This window comes from Barbatula barbatula (assembly GCF_947034865.1).
Source record: "Barbatula barbatula genome assembly, chromosome: 17".
Classification (NCBI taxonomy): Eukaryota; Metazoa; Chordata; class Actinopteri; order Cypriniformes; family Nemacheilidae; genus Barbatula; species Barbatula barbatula.
Window position 1 is genome coordinate 12773793 of NC_136780.1, and position 19313 is coordinate 12793105.

General features: G+C 38.9%; 2 protein-coding genes across 5 annotated transcripts in view; both read right to left on the bottom strand.

Moving 5' to 3' along the window:
• lama5 (laminin, alpha 5) overlaps window positions 1–5925 on the bottom strand; it is a 62573-nt gene extending 56648 nt beyond the window's left edge. For all 3 annotated transcript variants that reach the window (XM_079478729.1, XM_079478730.1, XM_079478728.1), the window contains exons 1-2: window positions 5461–5925; window positions 2980–3132 (exon numbers count right to left, since the gene is read on the bottom strand). In XM_079478729.1, the coding sequence (XP_079334855.1) occupies window positions 2980–3132; window positions 5461–5715 (408 nt within the window). In that variant the 5' untranslated portion in view covers window positions 5716–5925. The remainder of the gene's footprint in view (window positions 1–2979; window positions 3133–5460) is intronic.
• A 6659-nt stretch (window positions 5926–12584) lies between these two features.
• On the bottom strand, window positions 12585–18825 carry mapre1b (microtubule-associated protein, RP/EB family, member 1b). 2 transcript variants are annotated; one of them, XM_079478429.1, is made up of 7 exons: window positions 18624–18825; window positions 17466–17589; window positions 17031–17176; window positions 16476–16674; window positions 15107–15213; window positions 14868–15020; window positions 12585–14499 (listed from the first exon to the last, which is right to left on the bottom strand). In XM_079478429.1, exons 2-7 carry the CDS (start codon window positions 17584–17586, stop codon window positions 14449–14451), a joined length of 777 nt encoding a protein of 258 aa, XP_079334555.1. In that variant the 5' UTR covers window positions 17587–17589; window positions 18624–18825; the 3' UTR covers window positions 12585–14448. The 2 variants fall into 2 exon arrangements, with proteins under 2 accessions (XP_079334555.1, XP_079334556.1); XM_079478430.1 differs by having other exon boundaries at window positions 18078–18626.
• Between the last annotated feature and the right edge of the window lie 488 nt (window positions 18826–19313).

Consider the following 19313-nt stretch of genomic DNA (forward strand, 5'->3'; position numbering starts at 1 on the left):
CACACACACAAATAGCTCTCGCTTACAAATCATCTATTTTTAACAAGTGATTAATAAGGAAACAGAGCACAATAACAGGTCACAGCATTTGCATTAGGATTAAGACTAGGAATATTTTATAGATATTTAAATGTGCCAAAAGTTAAATGCTCTATCTTTTACAAACGTGATTATTGTTTTGAGTCAGATATGTAATTTCGACCTGCTTCCTGACAGGACACGATCTTATTTGCGATGATCCTAAAAATAATAACAGGTTAACAGTTATATACTGGAGAATATAAGTAATGAATCATCTAGTTCCAAGCAGTCTTAGCCGAGTACATTAGTGTGGCTGTTTTCCAGTTATTTAAGTGCTGCCGTGAGAAAGAGTCATGTCTATTTGTTTATAAGACCTGTGACCTAAAATAGTCAAATGGAAACTCATTTTCGGCTTAAAGGTGCTGTAAGCGATTTCAGCCATTGGCTAAATTCAATTATGTTTTTAATTATACATTAAAACTAAATCCACAGCCCAACACCCCACCCATCAGCGCTATGACTTATCTTTTTCAATGGTTTAGATAAATGACATCAAATCAATTTGTCAATGCAAATCGCTGTGAGTGTGAACGGTCCTTTAGAATCAACCTGAATAAACACAGGCACATACATCTAAGTGATATGTACTTTATGGATGCCTGTCAGAGAGCTGTTACTACAGCAAAGGGTGAGCAGAAAGTACCTGAGGTCATATAACTGAAAGAATTGGGGCATGAATTTGGTTTGGGAAAGATATAGGGTCTCTTTTGGTGGGAACATGTTGAGACAGATATTGGGTTAACTAACATTCCAATCCAATTCTTCTCCTCGAAGGGGGGGGGGGGGATGTCAAAAGGAGACTCATACCTGTGTTACAAAAAGTCGGTTTCATTCTCTTTTATGCTTTACACACACGCGCACGCACAGATAAGTTCATTCACAATAATTGCCGACCCTCCCTTTACCTGCATTCCAACCTGTCAGATAAAAAGCTGGAATACCATTAACCTATACATTCCATAAACCTCACTTGCTCACTCTTTGCACAGTGATGCATGTGTGATAGATCTTGCGTTGCTTTATAAAAAGAAGTTGATTTATATAAGTTATGAAAGAGAGTGAGAGAGACATTTTGAGAAAGAGTAATTCAGGTAATTCCAGGCTTAGCTTGTCACAGCCTCATTTAACCAAATAAGTCAAATCACAAAACCAGATATCCACACATATACATACATTAACATTTGGAATACCTAATTCTGATTGGTCAACTGTAGCAAAAGTTATGAATTGCGAAAATGCATAACAAACCATTTGTCTTAAGCAACTAGCCCATAATGTTTTTGGTAAGTGGTCATGTCCCTGTTGAAAAAAACAGCATATGCTGGTTAGGTAGGTTATGAAGCATGGTAGCTGGTTTGTGCTGATTTAAGATGGTCACGTGCTGGTTTAAGCTGGTCCTGAGCTGGTTTAAACTGGTCCTAAACCATTTTAGGGCCACTTTAAACCAGCACATGATTAGTTTAGGACCAGCTGGTTTCCCAGCTTAAACCAGCAAATGACCAGTTTGAACCAGCAAATGACCAGCTTAAACCAGCACAAACCAGCCACCATGCTTTAAAACCTACCTAACCAGCATATGCTGTTTTTATCAACAGGGATATAAAGTGAAATAACTTAAAAACCAGAGCACAAAATAGACACAGACACATCACAATAACCCTGATAGGATGTATTCTGCAATATGGGCGAAAGCCCTCCACTTTGGTTGGTACAGTAGCTGACAGCATTATCAAATGAACCAAAAAGAATCAGCCAAAAAATTCTCCATCAAATACTGTAAAAGATTTAGGCGTTATATTAGACAGAAACCTGTCACAAAAACAGAAATATTCTATTTGTTGCTGACGCGGAGAAGCTTATTCATGCATTTGTGAACTCCAGACTTGACTACTGTAATGCGCTACTTAGTGGTTGTCCTGCATCATCAATAAACAAACTACAGTTAGTTCAGAACGCAGCTGCCAGAGTTCAAACCAGGTCCAGAAAATACGATCACATAACCCCAATGTTATCAACCCTTCACTGGCTACCCATTAAGTATCGTATTGACTTTAAAGTTCTTTTAATCACTTATAAAGCCTTAAAGGGTTTAGCCCCTACCTACCTTACAGAGCTTCTATCACACTTCAACCCATCACGCTCTCTAAGATCTCAAAACTCAGAACACTTAGAATAACTAAATCCACCAAAGGGGGCCGAGCTTTCTCATACGTGGCACCTAAACTCTGAAATAGCCTTCCCGATACTATTCGAGGGTCAGACACACTCGCCCATCTAGATTAAAGACACATCTTTTCAGCCAAGCATTCACTTAATGCAAAATATGCTAAATTAGCCACCGGGAGACTGCTGACATTAGATATTATTTAGTAGAATAATTGAACTTGTTATATAAACACCATGTACTGTGTTTGACCTTTTTTTTGTATTTTTAGTTTTTTCGTATTTTCCCCTGCAAAGCTGCTTTGGAACAATGCACACTGTGAAAAGCGCTTTATAAATAAAACTGAATTTAATTGAACTGGGAATGCTGGACGACTATGTGTAGGAGACTGTGAGTAATGTTTATTTGCCATTACCAAATTGTTTGGAATATAAAACACTTCGAAATGCCTCCTAGCTATTCAACCACTCAACAACAACAGCTCATGAAAAACACTGCCAAGACATGAAGCAGTAACACAAAAAACTCCCGTCACCAGTATGAATGGATTAGATTCAATTTTGGGTTCACCCTTGAAATTCTGCACCCATGTGCAATCCACAAAATCTGTGTCTGCTGTGGCCCCAAGTATCAGATGTCCCTACTGTACACCGAGTAATCTCAACACAATACAGTACGTGCATGTGGGTGTGTGAAAGAGAGAGAGAGATATAAGATATGCAGTGGTAACATACCTGTCCTAAATCCAGGGTGACGTTGACCTCGTTGTGTTTCGCGCTGCGGGAGAGAGGAGGGCTTTGCCACCATCGTTCGGTTCCATCGACGGCGTTGCTGATGGGGTGAGCCTTGTTTGTGTCTTCTGCGGTACAGATGTCACAGTACTGACCCTGTATTATGATGTGAATGAGAATCGATTAGTTAAATGAATTACTGAAAACAAATTGAAGGCTAAAGTTGACTTTACAGTTTTTTCACAGGTAAATAGAAAAGAATGCATATCTTAGTTTATTCAGATTCCGCTATGCATACAGACATTTTCATTATTAAAAATGAACTTTTAAATCTTTTTTTCTGAATAAAATGACCAATATATAGATGTAAATCTCAATGTAGTTGTATTAAAATGATCGAAAGAGAAGCCCAATACCTCTAAGTTTGACATTTCTTTTGTCGGTTATTTCTAATAGAGCAGTCCGATAATAAATTGGGCAGCACAAACTGTGACTGAAAAGAATATTGAGACTTAAAACAGTGATCGTAAATTCTGCTGTGGAAATAAGAGTGATCCTTTTGAACTGTCAGCAAACAGATTAAGTCGCTTGCTTTTGAATGCTGAGGCTCATGGGGGAATTTCCATGAAACATAAGCAAAGAAAATGTCTTTTCACACACATCTGTGTGTGCCTCTCTATCAGTGTCTCCCTCAAGGTCTTCAATGGGAATGCCTAGTGTTGAAGTACTCGAGACCGGTCTCAAGACCATTCTTCGATGGTCTTGGTCTTGTCTCGGTCTCGACTGTCTAAGGTCTCTGTCTTGTCTTGGTCTCAGACTTAGTGGTCTCAGGATTCACCACTTGTTCCTTATTTGATTCTTCTGTAACTTTTGTTACTCTTACTGCTGGTCACAGAAGAATGGGGGATTGTCTTAAATAAATCTGTCAACAAAATGAATACACACAAAATAAAAAAGCAATGAAACAAATTAAGTCCATAAATGTTTTGTCTTGTTGAAGGTCAGAGACATCAATTTATCTTGGGCATTTAAAGTTTTTTTATGTTTAGTTGATGGAATTTTTACCTGAAAAAAATGTGTAATATTTAGGTAGGTGGGCGATAAAACATGGAACATACAACACATTCATTTCTACACAATAAATCACCCAAGTTACTTCTATTATTTTTTATTATGACTTTTCATTGTTTTGTGGATAATTTTGAATACATTTTGGGAGTGCTGGTCTTAGTCTCGACTCAGTCTCGGCCTGCCTTGGTCTTGATCTCGGCATCTCAAAGTCTTGGTCTTGTCTTAGTCTCGACAGCCTCTAATCTCGGTCTTGTCTTGATCTCAGTCTCGGCCTGTCTTGGTCTCGGCCCCTTAAAGTCTTGGTCTTGGTCTCGACACCCTCTAGTCTCTGTCTTGTCTTGTCTTGTCTTGTCTTGGTCTCGACTCGGTTTTGGCCTGCCTTGGTCTTGACACCCTCTAGTCTCTGTCTTATCTTAGTCTCGACTCGGTCTCAGCCTGCCTTGGTTTTGGTCTTGTCTTGGTCTCGGCCCCTCAAAGTCTTGGTCTTGTCTTGGTCTCGACACCCTCTGGTCTCGGTCTTGCCTTTGTCTCGGTGGTCTTGACTGCAACACTGGGAATGCCACACATTCCTCAGGGACTATCCCAGTTACATTGCTACACGGGGGTTGCATTTTACTCTTTACAATGTGTAAACATATCAGCCACTTGCCAACAAGTCAAGTCGTGCCCCCAAACACTTCTGCTCATGATGCTTCAGTGGGGGTCTCTTATAAAGCACTACGGGAGGTCTCGGACGGTCTGTGGCACTGTCACATTGAGCAAGTGCTCTCAATAAAAGCTGCACACCTGCACATACCAAAGTTAATATATGCTACGGTACCCCAAAATATCAGCAGCACCATGGACTTTTATACATGCACTACAGCAAATTCATTGTGTTATTGTTGAAATTACCTCGAGTACCAAATAAAACTGCAAATCCAGAGTGAATATCACCGAATACTATCACCATCACTTTACATGTCATATATAAAATGTACATTTATAAAAAAAAGTCATTTAATGATAATTGCATTGCACATAATTAATAGGTTTACAATTGTAGAAAAAAAACATACAAAATCGAGTGATTTGCATTACAAATACCATTCTGAATCATCAACTGTTTACTACATGATTTGTGCTGCGTTTGGAGGCTTTATTCCAGTCAGATTAGTGATGTGCTATCGATTCCCATCCGCTATAACATCCCACCAACACCTTACCTGTCGACACCAACACCAGAGACCACTATAGTTTCAATTAAACCCATTAGAACTTCTCTTATTGTTTAATTCGGGTAAGGATAAAACCAAGTGCGTCAATAATAAATCAAGCTATAACCGCACAAAACGCACACTAAACTCAAACGTTATTATTATTTTAAATAACAGGCCAACAAACAACAGACAAGTGAAAGCAACGCGTTTTTACCTGAATCGTCTGACTCGGGTCCCCGGACACGGGCCCCCCGACGAGTTTGCAGTACAGGTCTTGAATCGCGTGCCCGTTCTCGTCCACTCCACATGTCGCGGTGGCCGTGATTTTCGTCCCCTCCGCTAGATTGAAATACGGCGGGTGCAAACTGAATCCGTTTACACCGCTGGTGGGTAACTCCTGCGCCCCCGAAGCGTACACGAGCAGCAGAGCCGCGAGCGCCGGTGCGAAGAGAGACGGTCCCTTCGCCATCTTCACCTGTGGCGCGCACGCAACACTGTTACAACTCACGAAAAAATCCACTCGAGAACCGTGTTACTGACGAGCATCTGGAGAGAGAGACGACACGACGGGCTTCTTTTTTCTGTGTTGTGAACTACAATGGACAGAAACGCAGTTCGGTGGGATCTATCTATCTCTCTCTCGCTCGCTCGCTCGCTCTCTCTGTGCTGCTGTGTGGATAGAGCGCAAGTGCGGTGCGGGTGCGTGTGCGTGTGCGTGTGCACTGTGCCGTCCTGTCTCGAGACCCAATGAAAAGGTAATGCGTCAGTGAGTGCACGGACTCCTGCCTTTAGGAAAGTTGCATGGGTTTAATTAAAGTTACAGAATCATTGTAAAGTTAGCAACTATGTTTTATTAATCACTATATAATATTTTATCTGTGTGTACAATGTGATAAGACCAGTACATTTGCATTTCAACTAATAAACCCTGTGATTAGTATAGTTAAACCATGGTTCACTTTTGTTAGGATGAAAAGTTTAGGATTTATTTTTACAAATGTTCAGTTATTAAACAATTTCAAAAGAAACACGTTTCCAAAGAAACGGAGAGTTGCTCAATAGTTTTTCGCCATTTGGCCATCAAGTTAGAGTAGTCATGTATGTACTATAGTACAGAGATGAAATGGGTGAGATAATGTTACCACAGAACACTATCATTATACCATCCCAAAACATGGTGTTATTGTAAGATTTTATTGTAATTTTGTCCATCATCACTGTCTTTCTAAAACCTTGGATGTCCAAGTTTGCTGTTTTTCATGAAATGGACAAAACACTGTACTTTTTAAATGAATAAATACGTTGTTTTCAAAGTTGACAAGCACTTTTTAAATAGTTTTTATCGGTTAGATATTAAAAAACAGTGACACATTTAAAGGGTGACTAATAATAATGATATATAGCAAACAATGTAACATGGAGATACGAGGTTTCAGAAACACATGAAATGCTGTAACTGCAGCCTCTCTATTGATTCCAAAAACCGACTAAAAGTTGAAAGTTCAATATCATTATTATGTATTCAAAGGATAATTTATTGCAACAGATGCTTGTGCTTTTATAAAAGTTACAATATTCAAATCTTCACAATAAGTGAAAGACAAATCAAATGTTGTTACAACGCACAAACAGCAATCCGTCAGAGCGTGCAGTACACAGCAGCCTGAACTCTCTGAGGTTTCCAAGCTAAAGCTCATTCACATGCCTCCACACCTCACAGAATCTCAAGCTTTCATTTTCCAGTCTACAGCACCTGAGCTTTAATTAAATGGCAGCGCTCCAGAGAACAAAGTGAGAGAAAGAAAGAAAGAAAGAGAGAGAGAGAGAGAGAGAGAGAGAGAGAGAGAGAGAGAAGCAGGTGTTTTCTTCCTCCGTCATTTTGGCACATAAAGCACAGCCAGCAAACAGGCGTCCTTCTGACTGCTCATAAAACACACACACACATATTAAAGTTTATGTTTTGCTCAGAAATAATTTAAGTGCACAAAAGCTGCAAGAGCACCAGGAGTCACGTGGTGTGTTTACAACACGTCATATTTACAGGTTAAAGGACACAAGAACGCCACCATAAAGCTGTAATTGCCTGTGGAAATCTGGACCTTTGTTAAGAGTTGGAGGTGTGTCTAGGAAAGAATCTTGGCAGGCGTGAACAGGCATTGATCATGATAAGTTGTCAATGTAAATTGTCCAAAGTAGTTTAAACACATTTTCAAAAGATAAACACAGAGATAAAGCTGGAGAGAACATACTATTCAATTTGACCAGCATACCTCTATGAGTGAATAAATCACATTTCCAATTCCATCTTCCTGTATTTGTCAGTAAATGTAAGATTTTTTCCAACCAACTCTTAACTTCCCATTAGGGTTGGAACACAGCAACAGTTTGTTCAAAATCCAGGAAGGCAAAGCTTTTCTACCACAAAAGAAAACAATGTCCAATGGCAGTCGAGCTCCAAAAAGGAAACAAGACACAATAAAAGTACAGTAAAATCAGTCAAGTGAGTCTGAAAGCTTCTGGAGACACATAACAGCCAAAATACTCTCCAATCTCATTCACGCTTGATAACAATGTTTTGACGCCAAATCTCATTGTGCAGATATAACATTGTGATGTAACAGGTATCTACATGTATGTGTACAAACATAAAAGGATGTCAAAGTTTTGCCGGAGGAAATTATTAGGGAATCATTTAGATTTATATAATGACCCAAATATCAGTCTGTTCATCATACACTTATATTAGAACCTCATCTAAGGGCATATGCAGTGTTTTTTTCGTTGTTTACACACTTTGACCTGAACACTTTTACTCTATGCTCTTTAAACGTTGGTGAAAGGAGGACAGTCATTGAGTTTGGAATTACATGAGAGTAAACAACAATGTTAGAATTTTCAAACTATATCGAAGTCCATTTACGGAAGCCGTGCCACCCGGCGGCCATGTTTGCAACACCAACAACTCTTAGTCACAGTCTGGAAAAAAACATTGCAAACAACTTTTGTTTACTAAACTTAAATTGTGCAAAACACACCTTTTCTCAAGGCCGCTTCGGCAACTGCGGGTGTGAACCTCTAGTCCCGCCCCAAACAATAGTCAGTCTTTATTGATTGACGGTTGGCTATTTTTACAGTAATGTGGGACTTGTGTTCCCAATGCAGACATATTGACGGTTGTGCTTTTCTACATTCTTTGTAATAGAAATGCAGCATCTTGTTTAAATCTATTATCTTAAACATCACTTTTCATGGTACAAAAAGGTCAGAACGATTCCTATAAATATGCACGGCACACATGGCCCATACAGGCAAGACGGCATTCATACGTTTAAGTACATAGTTTATCTCTGTTAACGAAAAAAAGAAATGTCCCACAACTTGTGTCACGTTTAACGGAAGATGCTTGACGGGGTCACACTAATACTCACCACTGTCTGTTCTACACATGTTGACCTCTGAACTTCTCTCTCAGAGGAGTATCGCAACAAACTGGCAGGGGTCAGATGAGTGTTTGACTTAGGAAGTCTAGAGTCATCCTGCTAATGCAACCAAACTCACATTCACTTCCAAACAAGAACACATTCCACGTGGTCAAATAAATGAAAGAACCACAGGCAAGTATTACAATAGACGGATGAAGGAGAGAAAAGCAAACTGAATTTCATTGAAAGTGTAGAATGAGATCACTTCTAACAGTAACCTCCGCTCAGGTCAATGACTTAAAGGCACAGTTCACCCTAAAATTAAAATTCTTTCATAACTCCGAACCGGTATGACTTTCTTTCTTCTGTTGCACACAAAAGAAGACATTTTGAAGAACGTTGGTAACCAAACAACAATGAAGTTCACATTTGACAAAATATCTTATTTTGGTTTACAGTAGAAGAGTCACATACAGGTTTCAAACAACACAATGAACCTAAAATACATCAACATGGACCAATACTTAAAGCAACAAGTCAACCAAACTGTCTAGTGTTTATGAGTGATAAAAGTTAGTCTTTCTTTAGCGAACATGCGTATGTTCCAGTTAAGTGTTGCTGTCGTTCAGACAAACTGTGTTGTTGTTGAGAAAAATTGCTGTTTTGTTGAGAGTATGTGAGATTGTTTGCTGAAGTTCACAGGAAGCGATGTCTAAAACACAGCTGTGATGTGGCATCTCTAACACTTCAAACAGCAGGCCACAGACATGATCAGACAGGTACCAAGCTTAGATCTCAACTATGACACGCTTCCTAAACTTTACACCTGCCCAAGCTGGACGGCTCAAGATAAAAATAGAGTACATAATAGAAATGCATTCATTTAAAATATGAATGAATTCAACATTTCCCAGTAGTTAGCAAGATGTTCTGACTGCACTTTAAAGGGATAATTCAGCCAAAAATACCCTCATTGTTGCACCTAACCTGCATGATTTTTTTTCTGCAGAAGACATTTCGAAGAAGGTTGGTAACCAAACAACACTGACCTCCATTAACTTCCATTGTATCGACACAAAACCACTGGGACGTTTCTCAAAATATCTTCTTTTGTGTTCCAAAATCTGAGCAATGTCTCTTGTTTTTTCAACAAGATATATAAGATATTGATGTATTTACTGTGACAGTGTGGAAAAAACAGGACTGAAAATGACCCCACACACACACACACACACAGAAACACCAGCTGCTCTACCTGTCAATCCACACACTGTGATCTCAACCACATCCATCATGTCCTGCACAAACAATAAAACACAAAAAACGAACTCAAACAGCAAAAGACGAGGCTTGAATGAAAATTTGGCCTCAAGCAGAGACGCTGGTAAGAAGCCATGACCGTTTCAGCGATGAACTCTGAAACACAATGGACTTTACATCCTGATCCCTGAGTCATATGGGCACAATGGACAGTGGATATATATCTCTCATAACTAAGCCAATGCACAAATATGTATTTTTAGCAAAGAGCTGGCACTACTTTCAATGATGTTCAATTTTCCAATAACATCATCAAAGTCAAAAGTAAATATAGCTGCTAGCTGCTGGGGAACGGGACCTCAACTGGACAATGTCAAAGAACAGATACAGTTGATATGTTGGAATGTGTACCTAAAAGTGGACCTATGACCAATATCTATTGAACAGAATCTTGAATTAACCACTCATGCGCGCTGTCACTGTTAAAATATCTGTAATATCTATCTGTGTTTATATTATTTGTTATTATAACCAGATTTTTCAAATCACTTTTTAGTCACATGTCATTTTTTTATAGCAAAAGTAAAGGAGAGATGTGTCCTTATGTTTGAAATAATGTTATCAAAATCTGCCACTGGTTTGGGATTATGGAAACATTTTATTAAAGTGATATTTCAGAGGAGATTTTTCTAGATGTATCCAGACTGAATCAGACTTTTTTAGGGAGAATAATGCAGTTATTAGTACCACGTATCATTTTACTTCCAAGCGGTAGAATGGCGTGAATGGGGGGCAATTTTTTGAAGCTCCAAAAAGTGCATCAATCGATCGAAGAACTGCTCCACACGGCTCTGTGGTCTTGACAAAAGGTCTTCTGCAGCTAATCAATGTGTTTGTTTTAGAGAAATGTTGCATTTTGACATATTTGAAATATTTGTATAGATTAAAAATATATTATTAATAATTAAATTAAAACTACTCAAGAGTTACTGATTGTTAGCCAGGTCTACTGGAAAATAAGTTTGGGCCATATAATGGATTGCAAATTGAGTCAAAAAAGTTGAGGGCCCTGTAGAAGACAACTGTGCCCTCTTCTGGACATTTCCTTGTCATGCATCATACATCTGTGCTTTTATGAAGATATATTAAACTTTGCAGATGTCGCGTAAAAAAATCATATTCTTATTCATAAAAATGTATAAGATAATAATGACAAAATATCAGGCTATATCTTAGAAGATATAGAATAGTGATCATGGCCTAGTTGTTTAATGTTTTGTTGTTTAGAGGCCGAACGACCCCGGTTACGTTATTATTGTATGGGACGTTCTTTAAATGTTTCTTGAAGGTTGGTGAAGTCACTAGGTTTGGACTTACAAGAAGAGCAAATTGCACATTAATCTTTTTAGCGATAGCTGTCACCATTTTCACTAATGTTCAAACAAATATCATCAGTCAAAAGTAAATATAGCCTGCGGGCATTTAGTTTCAATGAGCATTTAATGTACTGGAATCATGCCCAGAGAGGATACAATGTTTGCATGTGACTGCATGCATGTGTGTTTTTGTAATATACAGATGTTTGACTAAATGTACACCGCATTCATTTAAAGCATTTAACAAAACAGTTTCTTCACCTGATTCCATTAGTTTTGCCTAAGCTCTTTGAAGTTTATTCTACATGACAAAATGTGAAATCAAACTTGCATGTTGGGATCAGAAGTCTATGCAAATGAGCAGAAGCATTTCAACCAGATATACAACACTCTATAGATTACGCAATGAGGGAGTAGGCCTATATTTCTCACAAAGAACATGTACACTCAACCTTTAGGAAGAAGGATTGTCAGATCTCGCTTGAAAAACAAGCAATCTGGCCTTACAAAAAAAGAACTGAATTTTACATGTTCTGCAAGGGGGGAGAGTTGAAAAAGGCAGGAAAGAAAACAAACTATTAACTTAAAACCTTTCAAACTAAACATGTTTTACTATAGATGCGGTCATGTATTTTTAATATGTTTATTTTGGTAACATGCATTCTTCCAAATATCTTTCTGTTTGTTCATCAGAAATACATTTATACCGATTTGGAACAACTTGAGGGTGAGTAAATGATGACATCATTTTCATTTTTGGGTGAACCTTTAAGTCAAACAAAATCAATGTTGCCACCTAGTAGCAGGTATCCCAGAAGGATTAGAAACTAAGAACTGATTCCATGGCAAAAACCATGAGCTAATATTAACCCCACATAACCAGAACAGAACACATTTACACTCTATAGACAACTTTGCAAGATGTAAACACTGACCAAAAGTCCTTCCTTTATTAAATCTGAAATTCATAATTAAACCTTAAAGATACTTGTTTAACATTTCGATTTGGTTATAAATGTTGTGTTGGGAGTATTTTGTTCACAGTGTAGTGTTAAAGAACCAAAATAGGCTTCTGGACCAGCTTTGAACTAGCATGGTTCCATTCGAAGAGGTCTATAGTAAAAAGTGGCTACTTTGAAGCAGCTTCAAAAAAAAAAAAACGCTGTTACTACTTTTGGTACTATTTTAACAAAGGTGTGCAGATACACTTTAAGAAACAAGATATTAGGAATCCTAAAAATGCAGTCCCGCATCAGCAGAAATAAAAACACCATAAGAAGGACATGTAAATACTGTTTTATTGTAAGAAATGGACTTGAGCAAATTGTTAAAAATGTGAAGTTCTTAACAGCCTGCGAGTACAAAAACAGGGAGAGACTGAATGTACCTTTGCTACAGATCGTTTAGAATTGCCACTGTTTGGAAAGAAAGGGTGAGCTACTGCATTTCACAGACATGAACCACTTTCACATTAGATCATTTCATGTGTTACGGGCATCCACCTTGTGTCTCATCACAACTCTCTCATGCATATGTGAGTTTTCCCTACTCTCCTGTTTAGACTAGAACAGTTACATCCATCCATTTTCAGCAATATTTGAAATCCAGTGAACCAAAGCAACCAGCAACGAGGATTTTCTAGGTATTTAAAAACTCTGATTGCCGGTTTTGCATGTGCTATTGATTTAAAACGCAACATTGAGAAACAGACACAGAGAATCCAGAATAACCAGTGCACATAAAACAATGACAATACAAGCTAAACATCAGAGAAAAATCAGAACTGGCACAGTGATCCAAAGACAAGTCATTAGGATTGTGTCCTAAAACCAACCTAGATTAAATGCGTGGTCTACAGGTCATAACGCAGGCATCCTATAGCATGCAGGTCTTTTAAACATAATGCATGAGACGTAAAGCTTTTGTTTCCAATTTTTTTTTATGGAGGTTAAGATAACTTACTCTAATGTGATTCACATTTATTTAACATGACAATGTTTGTTTGCGGAATGGTCTTGAGTTGGTTATTTAAAAATAATTCAAAAGGTTTTTGTCTCTTGCATTTAAAAGGTCTTGATTCTCCATCCAAGATAAACACAACTCAGCTGCTGCTTTAAAAAAGAAACAAAAGAAAACTTTACATCCTTAAAACTTTAATTTGAATTACAAACATTTGCCAGAAGACATTTGCGAGTGAAAGGATAGAAAAAATGCATTAAATATAAGGCAGTAAAAACAGGTAGAAAACTGCGCGGTCCACGCAGTGATGGGCGGGGTTTGTCTTGCCAACTGAAATTTTGGCCTCGAGTCCAGCAATGTAGTGAAAATTAAGTTCATACGGATAGAATTCTTTAAATGCAAGACATAAAAATGATAATTAAAAAAGATTTTTGCACGTGCTACAGTACAGGACGATGTCCTGTTGCCTACAAATCACGTAGCAAAAACCTAGAGTGTTAGTACATATCTTACAACAAAACCTGACTCGTGCTGGACCATAAACAATACTTCACTACATCCATAAAACAAACAACAGACAAACATCAGACTGGGTCCACTCCCCTCCAGTCTGTATAAGGCACAGTCACTGAAGATACACTGGAGCGGTGGTGACTGCTACCTGCCTTACGCTAAAGCAAGCACCAAGAACAAGTGGAATCTAGGAAGAGGTTTGCACAAAAAAATCTATACACGTTTTCAATCTCGCGACCCTCAGTGTTGTGTCAGTGTAAGGTACTATTCTGACTCAAATCTCATCATGGATATGTACCAAAACAGAGAGGGGAGAGAAACATTCCTACATACTAAAGTGACTGAGACTTCTTTTGGAGACATTTAAAACAAGATAAATACGTTTGCGGGTGTCTGAAGTTGCTTTCGGCGGAAAAGCAATATTAGACATTGTATTTTACACGCTTTTTGAAGTGAACTGGAGTATTGTGGCAGGCACCTCTCAATGGAAGTCTAAGAGAATTAAAACGGCTCTTCCTACATGATGCGTGTCTGGGCATGCTTTAACAGACAAAACAATATGGAGTTTGTTTAGATAAAAGTCCAAATGCATAACATGACATGGAAGATGAGGGGGCAGCGGCTGTGTGGCGGGGGCAGGAATGGGGAAGGTAAACCTGCAAGTCACAAGTATTAGAATTCCTCTTGGTCTTCTGACTCAGCGTCTGGTATGACAAAGCCCTCCTGAAAAAAATAAAGAAATTAAGTCATACGGATCCGGAACTCTTTTTCTGGATTAAATTTTTGGGCCAAAATTGATCTCAACTCTTAAAAACACTTGTAGTAACTTGTTAGTATTTAACATGCCCGTGCCACTGAAGGTGGGGTTGGCCAGTTTACCCCAAGGATGTGTCATATTTCAAATTGTTTGTCAAACATGGTGATGACAGATCAGGATTTATAATACTTGGTTCCATGTTGATGGCCATTGGACCCCCGGGGGGCCAGAGGTGCAACTTGTTCATTTATATAAACCCACATTTTGAACTATTAACCCACACAAATCTAATATCAGTCAGTGCAAGCTGAGATTGTACTTGAGCTAGACTCACATCAGTGGCGTACAAAATATCCACGATCTTCTGCAGGGTGGGGTCTCCCTCCCCCTCCTTCTCCTGACAGATCAGCTCGATGTTCCTCAGTTTACCAAAGTAAAAGTCCCGCTCCTTCTCCATATCCTGGATTGTAGACTTTAGGATGTTTAACTAAAAGAGGCCAAAAATTCACTGTGAGATGGTGGGAAAACGGAAAACTGCAATGATGTGACGTATGATGTGGGAATATGATGCACCTCCTGAACAAGCTCCGCCCTTTCCTCATCACCACCGGCACCGGGTCTCCGTGCGGAGGTGGGCACCATCTTGGGCATTACTTTCGCTACAGCTGCTCTCTGTGGCGCTGTTGGTGAAATCAATAATAAGAGACTGAGTATCTTGAAACTGAAGCCAACATTTCCCTTCTTTTTTTTTGTCCAAGCAATCATTTATAAAAACTATAAGCCCAATCATATCCTTCATTGTTTCCCTGAAATGTTTCAGTCTAGCACTTTCCATGTGGGTGAGTTAGTAGACACATACAACTCCTTAATGTGATTTAAATCTCTTTCAGCTTTACTAAAACGGACTGTCCTGCAGTTGGATCAAGGTCAATTTTCTTTTTGTCTTATATTATATCACAATTGTCTTGATTGTTCAAGAATTCAGACGGAGAGGTTTTAATAGAACCAAGCGTATTCCACAAAAACACCCCAGATTCAGAGTCCTGGATCATTTTTAACACCCAAATGATCACCAGCTATGCGAGAAGAGAACGACAGCTGTGTCTGTGGACCATTTAATCCCCTACACAAGAAGAAGACCCCCACGTGCTGTGATACAGTTTCATACCGATTACAGCAGCTGGTTTGACTTATTAGAAGGGGACGGATGCCCTGCAATAAATAAATGAACAGGATATGTTTGGTACGGACTAGGGGTGGGCCGAATGACCAACAATCGATTCCATGGAAGGAGAAATTTTATTTCACGGTAACAATTCCCGATTTTACCCCTATATCTTATACCTCATTTTTCTTAGATTGACTATTTATTACACTTCATTTTAATGCTCACCATAGTTATAATGTAGGCAGGTTTATGGAACTATTACCAGCTTTACAACACAATCTGACTTCTGAAATACGTGAGAATGAGCTTTTTAAATATGCACGCGCAGATCCCTGCACCCCTGCACGAGCACTGCGGGTGAGAGAGAAAGTGTCGGACTGAAGTGAATCACAAAACTACAGGCTGATACAGAATATAACAACTGTTACAGGTGTTATATTCGCATGTTTGTTCATCATAACTCCCAACTTGCAGACCGCAGAGTTAAAACACCTACTTATCTACATTCCGCTGTATACATGGAATAGATAAATCTCTTACGATTACATTTTATTCTGCGTTAACGGCATATTCCGTCATTACGCCCAGCCCTATTATGGTCGATGAGTCCTTTAAAATACAGCTTACTGAAGAATGATTAAATATCATTAATATTAACACAATATCTGTTGTAACAATAAATACAGTCGGATTTTCTTTCTGACATTTCTAACACCACTACTTTGTCTGTAAGGTCCCTTTCTATAATTGATTGAAAACATTATTGTGACGGACCTGCATTCATGATTTTTTTGGGCTTGTTGAGGGCTGACATGGAGGAGTTGGGTGCTGGCATGGTGTCCTGGCCCTGTCGTGCTTCCACCGGGTCATATTCTTTGCCATCGTAATTGGCATCAAAGAACTTCTTAAACCACTGGACGAATTCAAAGTTGTCTTGAAACTTCCCCTTTACCAGTTTGTCAACCGGAATTATCTGAGGATGAAAGCATAAGATTATTCTACTGAATCATAAGGAAAGATTTATAAGGTCAACTGAAAGAAAAGAACTAAACTTTTTACATGCATTTATGTACCGTTGCAAAATAAAGCAATAAGCCCCAAGAAGCAGTACAGTGCATTTTATAACCGCTCAGACGTTGTGGCACGACACAAAGCCGTTATAAATCTATGTATTTTATAACGCCTTAGAAGTCGGCTCAGCCCATCAGAATCAAGGAGCAGAACTGACCGTTTTATAATGAAACTTATTACATCTAATATATACTGATGAATAAATGACTCTTCTGCATTGCTCACTCAGAACTAACAAACAACATACAAGCAACCTACTTTGTCAATTCCCATTTTCTTGAAGCCAGCTTGTAATAACTTAAAATTGTGAATGTATTCATGTTCTAGCTTTGCACCAAATTTAACTTTCTTCAGAGGCACGCAGCCTGGGAACAGCATGTCCATAAACTGGCAGTAGGCTGCACCTGCAGACACATCAAATTGTTAAAAGTCCACCTTTTTTGCTTCGCATTCACAGTGAGATCATATATGAACACACACATGCTTACATGTAAAAAACAGATTTAAATACAATAATGTCATGTTTTCAATACATCTCATATTTGACCGGTTTTCATTCAAATGTTTCTTAAAGGGAAGCTGCGAAAAATCAAAAGCTAAAATGCTATACAAGCATTGATGATTTAACTATTATAAAACACCTTCATTGTCAATTCCTGATGGAGTAAAACCCATAGTCGCCCCATAACTCACCTGAACATAAAAGCTCAATTTTGGTGAAGTTCATCTGTAGAGACTCATTGATCCACGCGAGCATATCATGGCGACTCAGATTGTCGCTGGTCACTGAGGTGGAATATACGTTAACAGCCATGTCCTAAAACACAAAAGATGAGACATTCAACGTCAATGAGTGAAGAACGGACATGTAGTGTATTTTTGTAATTGTGCCAAACATGCCGCTAGGGAGAATTTAAAAACACACGGGCTGATGATGTACAGCGTAAACCATTACATGGTTTATGACATGGGTGGTTACTAAGGGAGTGTACCAAAGAGGTTTGATCTCAGATTTCATGTCAAGACCTGCTCTTTAACCAGTTTACAAACAAAATCACCCCCTTCCACAATAACACAATGTTCTGGGTGTCCATTAGGACATAAGCAATATTTTAATAAATACACAGTCTCTTTAGTTAAATAGTCAATGATCCTTACGGAGATACTAGTGTGCTTCAGGATCAAATGAGACTATAATCCGCTGGCTTCTATAAATGCACTATAATGGCACTAAACCAACAGCTGAGGAGATGCTGTGACACAAACAGCAGTCATATCATAGTTGCGCTGTCTGTGGCTTTATACCTATTAAGGTGCCCTGCCTAGGCGACATCCAATCGGATGACAATTCTGTTCACAGCAGTCAGCTTCGATTAAAATGCGTTTTATACGGAAAAAAATACTGTCTATGTAAGTCTCAAGATTTCGAGCCGCAGCCCTCGAGTCAAACACCGCCTTCAGCTGCTCCTTCCCAGGCCTCGCCTTCCCCTGCGACCGCTTCGTCTTATTTATCAGTACCAATCGCAACCTGAAGTCCAAGATAATACCACGTATTCGTTCAAATAGCGAACAGCGGTTACACGGAGCAGAAGACCGGCGAACCATCAGACAGACAACGTGAAGTCTTTGTCCCGTAAAACATCAGCAACAGCAGCATCAGCTTCCGTTAGCGACCGGAGCTAACGGATGATTTCAGCGTAACTTCATCGCTATAAATAAACCGTTTACTCATCATATACACTTTTATATTACGTGTATGTAATGTTATAATCCCTCTCGGTCGTTGTTATGCGACATAAAAGACAGACGAAGTATTTAACGGTATTTCAGATCTCTCAAGACGAGTTTTACCTCTTGTTCGCCGGCGCCTCTTTCTCTCAGATCATGCGTCGGTTTGTTCTTCGAACGTATTACGTCATCACGTAGAGATTCGTGGCTGCGACTGAATTCGCCCCCTACCTACTATATAGTGCACTATATCGGGTGCCCACCATTTTGTAGGGACAACTCGGTCCCTACGTTTGTTCACTACTTTTTTACCCACAATGCATTCTCATTTTGGGTGTACACGTCCGAGTCCCCTCCGTCACTCAGATTTCCCATGATACATCGCGAATCAACCGCCTGATTAGAATATGGAGGAGCGTGCCACGAATGTACGGATTGTATTTGTTGACAGTTATTTTCTGCCTTTTGAGAATAAACAGATTAAATGAATGCTATATAAAGCAGTGTTTTATTACTATTTAAATATATTAAGTAATTTTATTAAACGTAATAAATGTTATAGTAAATAAACGTGGCAAACATTTGTTTTGTTCTCTTTATCAAAAACAAACGCAATAATAATGTAAAACAATTACTTTACCATTTTACAAAACAACCCATAAAGCCACACAGGTGTAATATAAGCGTTATGGCGAATGTCCGCGGCGAGTACTGTCAGACGCAGGATGATATTACGTCAGTGTCCGAAATTGTTCACTCATTTTCATTCACTTCTTCCCCATATAGTGGACTTTTATCATTCGCTACATAGTG

Bases quoted from the DNA above. Each gene is read 5' to 3' on its own strand.
- mapre1b (XM_079478429.1), bottom strand. From the start codon at position 17,586: ATGGCTGTTAACGTATATTCCACCTCAGTGACCAGCGACAATCTGAGT. The intron at 17,177-17,465 runs GTGAGTTATGGG...ATGTGTCTGCAG, and splicing joins AATTGAGCTTTTATGTTCAG to GTGCAGCCTACTGCCAGTTT. The intron at 15,214-16,475 runs GTCCGTCACAAT...TTTCACCAACAG, and splicing joins CAAAAAAATCATGAATGCAG to CGCCACAGAGAGCAGCTGTA.